Source organism: Podarcis filfolensis (assembly GCF_964270895.1).
Source record: "Podarcis filfolensis genome assembly, chromosome: 4".
Classification (NCBI taxonomy): Eukaryota; Metazoa; Chordata; class Lepidosauria; order Squamata; family Lacertidae; genus Podarcis; species Podarcis filfolensis.
In genome coordinates, this window is record NC_139607.1 from 28960286 (window position 1) to 28974538 (window position 14253).

Sequence of the window (14253 nt, forward strand, 5' to 3'; positions counted from 1 at the left end):
CTTCGTCCCCTGCTCTCTGGGGCTGATGGTGGGCAGGGGGAGCAGTTCAGCAGTATCAGGAGGGTCAAAGGTCCCCCACACCTGACACAGGCTTTTGTACTTTGCACCTGAGGCAAAAGTCCTTGGAACGAAAATGGGCAGAGTGGCTGCAGAGTTGCATCGGTGCACCATGAATGTTTCAAGAGGTTTCTCCTCCCAGAAGGCCCGGTCAACTTGTGTGCTTAGCTAGTGACTGAATAGAACGGATTGTTTAAAGCAGGGTTTCCCAAACCTGGGTCTCCAGCTGCTTTTGGACTTTAATTCCCACCATCGCTGACCACTGGTCCTGCCAGCTAGGGATGAGCTGTAGACTTAAGGGTCAGACTAGGTGTGGCATTATTTATCATGGCATTTGTGTGGCTGCCTAATAATCTACGACCAGCAAACAAGCAGGAAACTATAAAAAGACCATTTAAAACATTAATAAATAAATACAGAAACAATCGCAGCCAAAAATTATATATTGGAGAACTAGTTTTCACATCATAAACAAAATACATGACATAAAACAGTGGATTATAGCTGAGATGTTAAAATCACAAAGGGTGTAAGAGAATTAAACATCCTCCTGGCACCCAAAGGTGCCAGATGAGCCTCTTACGTAAGGGTATTCCACAACGGGGGTGCCATTCCTGAGAGGTCCTCTCTCCAGTGGAAACTTTGTTCACAAAACTGATGGTGGGTGGTGGTCCTTCATCAGTATTGCAGCCAAGGAGTTGGGCTCATCTCCCGCAGCCTCCGTGGTCCCAAAACTGATCTCTCTCTCTCTCTCATACTGTTATTTTTAAGAGAATAAACCTAGAAAGAACAAAATGCGATCTTGCATTTAACAGCACATACATAACCTGGGCTCTTCCATGAAATTAAATGTTTTAAATCACAACCCACTTTTGCTAGATTGTGCAAAAAGATAGATAAAACATAAGGGAAGATTTCTGCCTCATTGTGTTTTGTCGGGCTTCACACTGCCGATTTGTTGCCGCATGTTGCTCTTCGCAGGACAAACCTAAATAACATAATGGGGAGTCATGGAGCTAAAATCCGATACCGATTATTTCACCGTGTGCGCTTGGCTGTTGGTGATGCTTTTTCCTAAGCAGAAGAAAATAGAAGAAAATACAGGCAGTATATTTTATTTGGCAGTGTATTTGGTAAGACCACAACACTTGTTTAACCTGACAATGAGACTAGTGTGGGAAGTGCTTCAATTTAATGGATAACAAGAACAAAACGCCCTAAGTTTTCTGGGTTACAATCAACACATTAAAGAAAGCAGCATGGTGCTGTGAGGGCAGTGACGGAAGATACAAGCTGCTCAGTATTTTTTCTTTTTACGGTTCCTAAACTGCGGATTGGTGCTCGCTACAGACATATATTGTGCTTGGCCTTATTCTCCTTTTCGTTCGTCCAGGCACTTTGGGGAAGATCTTGAATGTTTTTGGCATGAACTCCAGACAGGCCTCGCGGAACTTCTTGATCCTCCAACAATAGATGACAGGGTTGAATACGGATTTGAGGTAACTCAGCCACAACACACAGGTACTGGTGATGTAGAAAGAAGGGCTGTAGTAGAAATTTCTGCTAAACACAGACATCAGGCTAAACACCGTGTGCGGAAGCCAGCACAGAGAGAAGCCGACGAAAAGGATGAGGATAGTCGTGAAGGCCCTGGTCTTGAAACTCATGTCGACGTTCATCTGGTGAGGCTTCTGCAGCCCGGTGAGGCCTAGTTTGCTCACCTGACTCAAGCAGACACTCTCGGCATGGTTGTGGATTCTGACGGTGTTGCGGCGGACAGTGTTCAGGATGCAGAGGTAAGAGTACAGCATGATGCTGAACGGGACGAAGAAAGCAGTCACAAGGAGCATCACGGCGTAGGCTCGGTCTGCAGGGCATTCTGTGTAGCCCAGGACACACTGGGGAGCGCGGCTGGGGACTTCTACGAACATCCACCCAACCACTGAAGGGAAAGAGATGCAGAAGGAAAAGGCCCAAGAAACAGTAATCATGACTTTGGCGCGCTGGGGGTTGAGTTTGTCTTGGCGCTGGACGATGATGAGGAATCGGTCGACGCTAATGATCAAGAGTATCGAGACGCCTTCCAAGACGAAGAACCAGTACAGCATGGCAGATATTCGGCAGAAGCGAGCCCCGAAGTTCCAGCTCACCGTCAGAATAGTGACGGCGGTGAAGGGCATGCAGAACAACGACAGCATGATATCCGAGAAAGCCAAGGTAGCTAAAAGCAGGTTGATCGCCGAACGCATGGCTGGTTTCTGGTAGACGATCAGGCAGACAACAGCATTGCCCAGAAATCCAACAGCAATCATGAATAGCATGATAATGGCCAACAGTATCCTGAGCGGGGTTGGGAGCACTGTGTAACTTGGGTCTGTGAGCCAGGTGCTTACATTCAGAGCAACAACGAAGTCTGCAGGAGTCTGGTTGCATGCCATCACAGTGCAAAACACCGGCATCCAAGATGCAAAACCCTCTTCCTGCTAACTCAATGGCGGCTGCCATTTTCCCATCTTATCGGCCATACAAACTCAAAGCAGGTGTTAGTCTGTGGCTGAGTCTGTCTGAAAAAATGTTTCTTCAGCAAGCGTTGACAAAGCAGATTGCAGCAATTTTAGAGAAGCACGGGCTTCTGCAACTCCCAAATAGAAGCGTGGCCATTATCAAATGCGTATCTTCAGAGAGATGTGGCTCTGGAAAATCAGAGAAAAGAAATATGGTGGTGACTCATCTATTGGTTTTTTAGTAATATGTCTACATTGATGGTTTCCTTTCCATTGAAAAAGTATGGGCAAGGTACTGAATACTCAGTACAGTGGTACCTCGGATTAAGTACTTAATTCGTTCCAGAGGTCCGTTCTTAACCTGAAACTGTTCTTAACCTGAAGCACCACTTTAGCTAATGGGGCCTCTTGCTGCCGCCGTGCCGCCGGAGCACGATTTCTGTTCTCATTCAGAAGCAAAGTTCTTAACCCGAGGTAATATTTCTGGGTTAATGGAGTCTGTAACCTGAAGCGTATGTAACCCGAGGTTCCACTGTATCATACAACAAAGTGCCACTTCTTGGTTTACAACAGCTAACTTCTATATTAAACTTATATTTAGATCTATTACTTTGGTAAGCCCACTTATTCAGTGACTGGGAAAACCTTGGAAACTGGTTGCCTGGCCATTTAATAGCTTCCTTCCGGCACGAACCTTAAAACCTTTTTGTTTATAGTATTTCTAAATGATCTTATTGAAATATTCAAATCAAAATTGCATGGACAAACATTAAGCAAAAGCAAGCTTCCGAGTTGTAACATGGTTCAGCGTTATCTGAAAAATATTGGCACCTTATGATTACCTCCACAGTGTGCCAATTATATTAGTTTCATTACTGCGGGATCAGGTTTCATGGCTGCTGACGGCTACAGCGAACACATTCTGTACCCGAGGCCTGAATGCTGCTCTAACTGCTGATCCTGCTCTGTATTCAGAAGCCAATCCACTTGCTGGGACAGGACTATCTCTGATACAGGAATTAGCCTGCGAAAAAATATATGCTTAAAATAGCAGCATGGAGCAACCTAAGATGAAGAAGGGAGCATGTTTTGCTCTCTTTCATGTAGAGCAGGGGCTGGTGGCCTGTGACCATCCAGTTCTTTGCTGGAGTACAACTTCCTTTATTCCTGACCCTTGGCCATTCTGGCTGGGTCCAATGGGAGTTCAACAACCTAGGGGAGCCACAAGTTCCTCACTCCTGTTGTAGAGAATGGATTTCCTTCTCCCTTTCTCTGTATGTGAACACAGCAGGCACAGGAATTAAACATGCACATATGGCTGCCCTAGGTGTGACAAATAAATACAAAATAAAAAAATTCCTTCCAGTAGCACCTTAAGGACCCCTGACCATTAGGTTGTCGTGGCCTACTCTGGGGTTGCGGCTTTCATCTCGCTTTATTGGCCGAGGGAGCTGGCGTACAGCTTCCGGGTCATGTGGCCAGCATCACTAAGCCGCTTCTGGCGAACCAGAGCAGCGCACGGAAACGCCGTTTACCTTCCCGCCGGAGTGGTACCTATTTATCTACTTGCACTTTGATGTGCTTTCGAACTGCTAGGTTGGCAGGAGCAGGGACCGAGCAACGGGAACTCACCCCGTCGCGGGGATTCGAACCGCTGACCTTCTGATCAGCAAGTCCTAGGCTCTGTGGTTTAACCCACAGCGCCACCAACGTCCCATAGTAGCACCTTAGAGACCAACTAAATTTGTTATTGGTATGAGCTTTCGTGTGCATGCATCAGGTATCTGAAGAAGTGTTCATGCACACGAAAGCTCATACCAATAACAAACTTAGTTGGTCTCTAAGGTGCTACTGGAAGGAATTTTTTCATTTTGTTTCAACTACGGCAGACCAACACGGCGACCTGCCTGTCAATAAATACAAACCAACTGAAACACTTATACACATAATTGTATTGCGGCCGCTCAAGTAATGCAGTCCATTCAGTAATGCAATTCGGAACATCAGAAATCGGAAGTAACAAAAGGAGGAAAAAGTGCCTTGGAACAGCAGTGTTCCCTTCTGCAGAACCATCAGCTCAGCAATAACAAGATGTTCTTTTTCTGCACAATGTTCTCTCCACAAGCAGCAAACAAGCACCTCCCGTTGTCTCCTAGGCATGAGTAAGTTCTCTTGTAGGGTCCTAGGCTGCCTTAAAGTGTGTTTGCTCCAAATCCCTTGTCCCCGCCCCCCCATATTGCTCTGCTACGATTAAGAAGTTAACACACACACACAAATGCAACTCATATGTAGCCCCTGGCTTCCAACACCGCAGGGGGGGGGGTCAGTGCATTCACCTGCAGATTTGGGTTTGCTCAGGTGGGTTGATTCCACCCAGGAGTGAGGGACCTTTGGTCCTCCAGAGGTTGCTGAACCACAACTCCCATCATCCCTAGCCACTGGCCACACTTTTGAGGGCTGATAGCTGCCGCAGTTCAGCAACCGCTGGAGGGCAGAGGTGCCCAGCTCCTGATTCAGCAAAATAATCAGGGGTCAACTGATTCTTGCCTTCATCCACAGGCAGATTTGAGGAATGTTGAGCTAGCCCTTCAGAACAACCGCTGAGTCTGGTTCCTGCAGTTCTTGTTCAGTGTTCACTCTCCCCTCCATGTGCTGTCAGCCTCGTAAAATTTGCCTCATACAGCAACCATGCGCAGTGGCTGGGTGCAGCTGTGGAGTTAGAAGCCTGACCCAAAGATGCAATGAGCTACATCCGGCCTGCAGGCTAGCAGTTCACCATCTGAAATATCAAGGTTTTTGGTTTAACTCCCCACCGCCAACCTCCTGAGGTATCAGAACATTAACTCTTGGATCTGGACCCACAATCTAAAGTTGTTGTGAAATAAATATAAAATATAGTGGTACCTCAGGTTACATACGCTTCAGGTTACATACGCTTCAGGTTACAGACTCCACTAACCCAAAAATAGTACCTCAGATTAAGAACTTTGCTTCTGAATGAGAACAGAAATCGTGCTCCGGTGGCGCAGCAGCAGCAGCAGGCCCCATTAGCTAAAGTGGTGCTTCAGGTCAAGAACAGTTTCAGGTTAAGAACGGACCTCCGGAACGAATTAAGTACTTAACCTGAGGTACCACTGTAAAGCCTGTTCACATCATCATCGTTATACCCCACCATCTGATTTGTTCTTCCAGAAGTTTGCTTTAATTTATTCCCAACAAATGATACATTGGTTCCCCCCCCCATTAAATATTTCCCTGAGTTTGTTCTGAAATAATAATAATTATTATTATTATTATTATTATTATTTATTATTATTATTATTATTGAGAAAGAAGTTTCAAAAAGGATGTCGTGGAACAACCTACCCCCTGATCTGTTGTCATTGTAACCCGTTGCCTGTCAGGACTGGTAGTGAAAAATTACCCCATTTTAAAAAAGAAAAAAAGAAATTGAAACGACAGGGCAATATTTAAATGAGCCACTTAACCCGACAGTTCCAAATGCTTCCTGTTGAAATGAAACATTGGTCTTTAAATAAATGTGCTTTGTTAAATATTGGACAAAAGCAAGACTTCCAACTTGAACCTTGCGATAAGGGCTATCTCTGATCAATGAACTGTCGCAGCAAGGAAGCTCTTTGTGAATGGCACAGAGCTGTGCATGCCATTCCCCCCCACGCAAGGCTTCAGCGGGGCTCCATTAGCCGGTTGACTCGGATCTCTTCAGGCAAGGAAACAGCATTCATATCCGTCTAGGTGTCACCATGGCAATCCCTCACTTGAAAAGGAGACACGACCTCGGTGGTAAATTAGCGAGCGATCCATCGTAACCAAGGGAGAATAGCGCATATTTGAAGCAAACTGACAACTTGGGGAGGAATTAGAAAACAAAGCCCGGGGGGGGGGTGGGAAGCACCCTAAAGTAGAAGTGCGACTGGGCTGGATGAGACCAGAACACTTCCAGAAACAAGGACCAGCCAGGCAAGGGTGGGTCTCACAATCTTGGCTTATTTAAGTGGGTGGCTTCCCTCAATGAGAAGCTTACCTGCAGTGTTCAATGTGCAATCAATTATAGCTCAGTAGGAATGAATCTGCCCTATGTTCTTGCATAATAATAATACAGTGGTACCTCGGGTTAAGAACTTAATTCGTTCTGGAGGTCCGTTCTTAACCTGAAACTGTTCTTAACCTGAGGTACCACTTTAGCTAATGGGGCCTCCCGCTGCCGCCACACAATTTCTGTTCTCATCCTGAAGCAAAGTTCTTAACCCGAGGTACTATTTCTGGATTAGCAGAGTCTGTAACCTGAAGCATCTGTAACCTGAAGTGTCTGTAACCCGAGGTACCACTGTAATAATAATCATAATTTTATTATTTACACCCTACCCATCTGTCCAACATTCTTGCATTATTGTTATTATTCGAGTGTAGGATGAGCTCCTGACACATCTGAGCCTACACTGGGCAAAAGTTAGCATAGGAAAATTTACTCTTAATGGTCTCGTCTGAAATTGAGAAGCTTCTGGTGTCAGTTGCAAGATGAGGGTGTGTGCCCCTTTGTGCCCAAGCAGCTTCCAGTGATAAAATAATAATAATAATAATTAATAATTTATTTCTACCCCGCCCATCTGGCTGGGTTTCCCCAGCTACTCTGGATGGCTCACAACAGATTAAAAACAGAATAAAACATCAAACATTAAAAACTTCCCTAAACAGGGCTGCCTTCAGATGTCTTCTAAAAGTCGGACAGTCGTTTATTTTCTTGACATCTGACAGGAGGGTGTTCCACAGGGCGGGTGCCACTGCCGAGAAGGCCCTCTGCCTGGTTCCCTGTAACCTCACTTCTTGCAGGGAGGGAACTGCCAGAAGGCCCTCAGAGCTGGACCTCAGTGTCTGGGCTGAACGACGGGGATGGAGACGCTCTCTCAGGTATACTGGGCCGAGGCCATTTAGGGCTTTAAAGGTCAGCGCCAACACTTTGAATTGTGCTTGGAAACATACTGGGAGCCAATGTAGGTCTTTCAAGACGGGTATTATATGGTCCCAGCAACCGCTCCCAGTCACCAGTCTAGCTGCCGCATTCTGGATTAGTTGCAGTTTCCGGGTCACTTTCAAAGGTAGCCCCACGTAGAGCGCATTGCAGTAGTCCAAGCGGGAGATAACTAGAGCATGCTGGTGATTGAGATGTACTTCAGGAAAGGGCCATTTTTGTAAAGTTGTGGAGGAGGTGGGCTGCCATGGTGATAACTAGTGCCAGATTTGCAAGGCTTCCCTGAGAGATGCTAAGCTGGTGCATTGGACTACATGGTCTGCCCATCCTTAGGAAACAGAAGCTGACTGAACTGTAGGTTTTTGGAGAGAAAGGCTGTGGGCAGGCCAGAACTGCACCACACCCTGCAATGACAGTTCCCAGGAATCTTTAGGAGAAAGAACAACTCTTGGGGGCCACTAGGTGGCGCATCGGAAGATGGCTGACAATAACATCTCTCCGACCCACACGAGGTAATTTGGAGGCTATGATGGGGGTAATTAGCCTCCTTAACCCCCCCAGGATGGTGGGGGGGACGGCCCTTGCCTGCTGTGCCCTATACCACCCCCGAAATTGTGGGGGTGGGGGCACTAGGCACAAAGCCCTCCTGTGGGATTTCGGCACTCCTCGACGCCGTCCCTGATTCGCGCTGCTAGTTGCAAGCATCTTCAAAAGAAACAATTTGGACGAGATAAATTGCACATGCTTCAAGGAAAAAGGGGAGTAAAGACTGCTGACTGAAGAAATCTCTGATAACAAGACAAGAATAAAATAAAATATGAGAAGATACGTCAAGATACGGTATGACTTGAGGGGGGGGGAACCTGCCTTTCATTATGTGATTTAACAAGAATCCCCTCCCCAAATGAGTCAGGAACTAAGGACTTAAGCTGTGGATTTAAGGCTGTGTGGAGATAAACTTTCGAACCAAAGCAATGTTTCAAGATGAAGCTGGAAAGCTAAGAGTTTTGGAATGACGCAGTTAAAAATGCCGTCGCCATTTTGGGAGGTATTGTTGGAGCTCTTGGGTCTGGGAGGAGAAAGAGAGAAATAGAGTTGTTTACAAACGTCTCGGTGGGACTCAAGAGCGAAAAATGCCAAATTTATGATGGAAAGAGCGATGTTATCTACGAAGGAGATATATGGAAACCATCTGGACTTAGTGGAGGAACGGGAAATCCACACAGGATTATTATTTTGCTTATCAGCTTAAGGAGACTAACAGAAGAGATCGTAAAGGAAAAATAGAAATTATATGAATAAGATATGATGTGGAAACACCAAGATAAGACTGAATAGAATTATGAATTTTGTTTGGACTGATTGGGACTGATTTGGACATTAACGCAGTAATAAGAAGATGATCTGAATCCCCCTTTGGATCTTGAAGTATGGGTTCCCCCAACAAAATTTAAAAATTTGGCTTTGTAATTTGGAATCTATGTGATGTGATTTAATTTGATGGGATTGGCCAGTTAATAAAAATTATTTTAAAAAAAAGGAGAAAGAACAACTCTTAAACTGGCTTAAGTCTGAAGAATAAAGGTAAAGGTAAAGGGACCCCTGACCATTAGGTCCAGTCGTGGCTGACTCTAGGGTTGCGGCGCTCATCTCGCTCTACTGGCCGAGGGAGCTGGCGTACAGCTTCCGGATCATGTGGCCAGAATGATTAAGCCGCTTCTGGCGAACCAGGGCAGCACACGGAAACGCCGTTTACCTTCCCGCTGGAGCAGTACCTATCTATCTACTTGCACTTTGACATGCTTTCGAACTGCTAGGTTGGCAGGAGCAGGGACCAAACAACGGGAGCTCACCCCGTCGCGGGGATTCGAACCACCGACCTTCTGATCGGCAAGTCCTAGGCTCTGTGGTTTAACCCACAGCGCCACCCACGTCCCAGTCTGAAGAATAGATTTACCCAAATACTGTGCAGGACCTTGGTGGAATCATTGGCGCAGTGAGTTAAAACGCCAGCCTGCTTGGTTCAGCTAGGTTACTAGGCTAAGGAAGTCAAGGATTTAGTTTTTTAACTAAAGGTATTTTAAGAGATGACGCCGAGCTGGAAGATGTTTTAGAGAGATCCACTTCAAACAGGAGTAGGAAACAGCTGTTCCATCTGTTATTGCCCCAGAGAGGCTCAGCTGTTTTGTAAAAATATTAGGAACTTGGGGCGGCAGAAAGGGAAAAAGAAGCAAAGTTATGAGCACTGAAAATGGAAAGGTTTCAAAACTCTGGAAATCTGGTCAATAAATAGACAGGATACACTAAAATATGAAATAAACAGAAAGACAAAAACAGAAAGACAAAAACTGCTGCATTATTATTATTATTTTGCAGATGAGGCAATTCTCCTGAGATTTAAGAACCTGAATGTTATATAAACTTGAGGAAAAGTGTGTTCAGTAAAGAGTGTACCAGTTATTGGGGGCAGGGGGAAAGAGGTAACTGCTTAACCCAGGGGTTCCCAACTTGGCGCCCACACAGAACTCCTGTGGCATTCATGAAAGGTCTCAGTAAATTTCCCCTCAAAAATCCCTCATCCATTTGAGGACTACCTCTCTCCACAGTCTATTTCCCAGTAATCATTTTCTTCTTGGTTAGGCTCCAACCTTTGAAGTGAACTCCAGTGGGGGAAAAGTGCCTCATCAAACAGAGAGCGAGCCTCTAAGCTGTGGGTAAGTTAGGAAGACTCAGAACTTCTGACCTACACATTCCTTTCACTCTCAAAATTTATTCCTCTTCAGTTTGGCTCAAGAAGCATTACTAACAGCAAACAGCACTATTAAGGAAAGCTAATTTGAGAAAACACAGAAAGATCTTTATCTCTGTGTCCAGAATAATAAAAATCAAGGTATTGTGTGGTCACTTATTTTTCTTTGTTACAAAATTTTCAGCTTTTTAAAAAAACTTTCCCTAATTGCATATGTATTAGAATCAGACTCACAGTATCAAAGAACTGGAAGGGACCACGACGGTCATCAAGTCCAACCCCCTAAAATGCAGGAATATTTTGACAATGTGAGCTTGAACGCATGACCCTGAGATTGAGTCTCATGCTCCACTGACTGAGCTACTATGTCTGTGTTGTGTTCCCCCCTTTTGCACATCACATTTATGACGCCCGAAGGTTTTGTTCTATCTCCTTAGAAATAGTATTTATAATAAAATAAAAGGATCCCTGGCCTCGTTTCATAGGTAATTGGGAGAGACCTGCATTTAGGAGAAACGGGCTCTGCTGCCATCATGCATGCTTAAGCTTCGATTCCTGCATTGCAAGGGGGTTGGACTAGATTACCCTTGGGGGTCCCTCCCAACTCTACAATTCTATGATTCTAGGGCAATTTGGCTGTGAGATACCAGAGGTGAATTATTTGCTCTGCAATGAAGCTGTACATCAGATGCCCGAAGTAAGAGCCACTCAGACAAATAGCTTCCTTTGGGCAAACCGCCATGAAGACAACATGCGGTACAACAATACACAACCATTAGCACCATACAGTGGTACCTCGGGTTATAGATGCTTCAGGTTACAGATGCTTCAGGTTACAGACTCCGCTAACCCAGAAATAGTACCTCAGGTTAAGAATTTTGCTTCAGGATGAGAACAGAAATCGTGTGGCAGCGAGAGGCCCTATTAGCTATAGTGGTACCTCAGGTTAAGAACAGTTTCAGGTTAAGAACAGACCTCCGGAACCAATTAAGTTCTTAACCCGAGGTACCACTGTACTGAACAATCTTCTATGCACTTACTTCAAAGTCAACAGCTCAAGTTCACGCCCAGGTGCATAGGATCTTTTGAAATTGTGGATCAGGTGAGGTATAAACCAGGCACCGGACCAGAAGGCCGATTATCTAGTGCAGGCTTCCTCAACCTCGGCCCTCCAGATGTTTTTGGCCTACAACGCCCATGATCCTTAGCAAGCAGGACCAGTGGTCGGGGATGCTGGGAATTGTAGTCTCCAAACATCTGGAGGGCCGAGGTTGAGGAAGCCTTATCTAGTGCAAGATCCTGTTCTCACAGCAACCACCCAGATGCCTGTGGGAAACCCTCAAGCACGAGTCACTCTCCCATTCTGTGGTTTCCAGAAAGTGGTATTCAGGAGCAATACTGCCTCGGACACTGAAGGCAGAGAGCACCCGTTGGAGCGATAGCCTTCTATTTAGTAGTGATGCATGTCTGGAAGGTCCTTCTGTGACCCTGACTCACCTCCTCAATTAGGAATTCCTTCGGGAGGTGAACTGGGTCTGTTTTTGAGCCATGCTTCAGGGGGCAGCGGGGTGGGTGTGTCACCCTTCTGCGGACAACCACCTTGTGGCAGAATGGCCTGGGAATGGTCTTGAATGAAGGGGACTCTGCCTCTCCAACTCAGAATAATAGAATTGCAGAGTTGCCAAGGGACCCTGAGGGTCATCTAGTCCAACCCTCTGCAATGCAGGAATCTCAACCAAACCATCCATGACAGATGGCCATCCAACCTCTGCTTGAAAACTTCCAAGGAAGGAGAGAAAACAGGAACCACTGCAATAAAAAAACAGGGTTTCCCCACAAGGGACTGTTGACTTTCCAACTGAGCCAATCATTTTAGCGAAGTTCCCGCTCTCATTAAAATTGTTGACCATATCCCTTCATAAGGACCCTACATACAAGCCGTGTTTCCTTGACCGTTCGTTTCTACGCTGCACATGCTGAAGTGCAATTTTAAAAAGAGAAAAGAAAAGATGATGAGGCAGAAAACTAAGTGCCGGCTAGTTACATAATACGTTCAGCTTCCTCTCCTGCACCTCGCCTACCGTAGCATTTTGCAGAGATCGGCGCAACACCCCGATTTAGTGGTGGTGGTGGTGGAGTATTTGGAAAAATGCCTATCAAGAGAGACAGGCTGCTGCCAAGAAAACCGGCAGGATAGCGAAGCGCACCATCAGAGCTCCCAGACAGACCAAACCGCTGGACCTTGGCGCTAGACAGCTACTGCAGGCAGCGCCATGCAAGCAGCCCGCCCGGGCTTCAGTTTCTTGCAGTACCGGGAAATGCACGGCTCCCCCCCCCTCTTTTTTCTGCTATGCATGATGATCCCCGGTTGCCGAGAGTTTAATTCAGGCCAGATGAATATGCATAGTTAAAAGGTAGCAGGAGGTTTCTCCACTCCTCGCAAACCCTTAAAAAAAATAAAAATCCGGTAGCTCGCCCCTCCAGACAACGCGTGCGCGCATCAGAGCCACGTACCTCGTTTCCGCTGCAAGGAAGCAGGCAGCCGCGGAGAGGCTGCGCCCCCGAGACTGCGACCCCGGCGCGCTCCATCCAGCGCGCACTCTGCGCTCCCGCCGAGCGCCCATCCGCGCCCAAGCGGCTCCAGGGCTCGGAGGCGGCCGAGGACGGTGAAGGGGAAAGCACCCCCTCTACAGGCGCTCCCCCGCGGTCCACAACCGACAAGCGAGGGCCCGCTCTTTGTCGGAAACAAAAATAGATACGTCTTTTTCCGCTAACCATTCCCATCCCCAGCGGCTATTATTATTATTATTATTAGTTGTTGCTGTTGTTTAGTCGTTTAGTCGTGTCCGACTCTTCGTGACCCCATGGACCAGAGCACGCCAGGCACTCCTGTCTTCCACTGCCTCCCGCAGTTTGGTCAAACTCATGCTGGTAGCTTTGAGAACACTGTCCAGCCATCTCGTCCTCTGTCGTCCCCTTCTCCTTGTGCCCTCCATCTTTCCCAACATCAGGGTCTTCTCCAGGGAGTATTCTCTTCTCATGAGGTGGCCAAAGTACTGGAGCCTCAGCTTCAGGATCTGTCCTTCCAGTGAGCACTCAGGGCTGATTTCCTTCAGAATGGATAGGCTTGATCTTCTTGCAGTCCATGGGACTCTCAAGAGTCTCCTCCAGCACCATAATTCAAAAGCACCAATTCTTTGGCGATCAGCCTTCTTTATGGTCCAGCTCTCACTTCCATACATCACTACTGGGAAAACCATAGCTTTAACTATACGGACATCATCATCATCATCATCATTATTATTATTATTTTACAAAAGAACAAGATGGAGCAAGCTTCTTTTCTCCAGCTCCGGAGGGTCGGACTTGAACCAATGGCTTCAAGTTACCAGAAAGGAGATTCCGACTAAATATCAGGAAGAACTTTCTTACAGTAAGTCAGAACTGTTCCACAGTGGGATGCATTCCCTCAAGAAGTGGTGGGCTCTGCTTCATTGGAAGTACTACGGCTGGATGGCTGTCTGTCATGGATGCTTTAGTTGAGAGTTCTGCATTGCAGGGGGTTGGACTAGATGACCCTGGGACCCAGTTCTCTCTTGTGGCTCCTAGAAGTTGTCAGCATGCCATAGTGGCCATGCTGGCCGGCCATAGTGCATGCCATAGTGGCTTTGACTGGCCGGCTGAACCTGCATGTGAAGGTAGGCTCCAGTGGATTGAATAGAGGAGACAAATAGTGGGTCCAACAGTCGAGAAGGTGCTTTTTGGCTTGTTCACCTGGGAAGGTAGCCCATCTAGGAGAAGGAAAACTCTGATCCTAAACCTCCACTGGCTTGTGGGATATCTTTGGGAGATGAAAAGGCTAAGGAGTGTACCCTACACAAATCCAGAGTGCAGTCCCCAAGACGGTTGGATGGTGCTTTGTACACCTTCCTTCTGGCAACTCCGGCAACTAA

The 14253-nt window shown here is 46.6% G+C and overlaps 1 protein-coding gene across 5 annotated transcripts; it reads right to left on the reverse strand.

The window, feature by feature from the left end:
• Positions 1 to 484: 484 nt before the first annotated feature.
• GPR45 (G protein-coupled receptor 45) lies at positions 485 to 12903 on the reverse strand. 5 transcript variants are annotated; one of them, XM_083610930.1, is made up of 2 exons: positions 12815 to 12903; positions 485 to 2750 (listed from the first exon to the last, which is right to left on the reverse strand). In XM_083610930.1, the coding sequence occupies exon 2, from the start codon at positions 2514 to 2516 to the stop codon at positions 1380 to 1382; it is 1137 nt and encodes a 378-aa protein (XP_083467056.1). In that variant the 5' UTR covers positions 2517 to 2750; positions 12815 to 12903; the 3' UTR covers positions 485 to 1379. The 5 variants fall into 5 exon arrangements, with proteins under 5 accessions (XP_083467056.1, XP_083467058.1, XP_083467059.1 ...); XM_083610932.1 differs by lacking the exon at positions 12815 to 12903 and adding an exon at positions 12382 to 12547; XM_083610933.1 differs by lacking the exon at positions 12815 to 12903 and adding an exon at positions 11798 to 11908.
• Positions 12904 to 14253: the final 1350 nt, after the last annotated feature.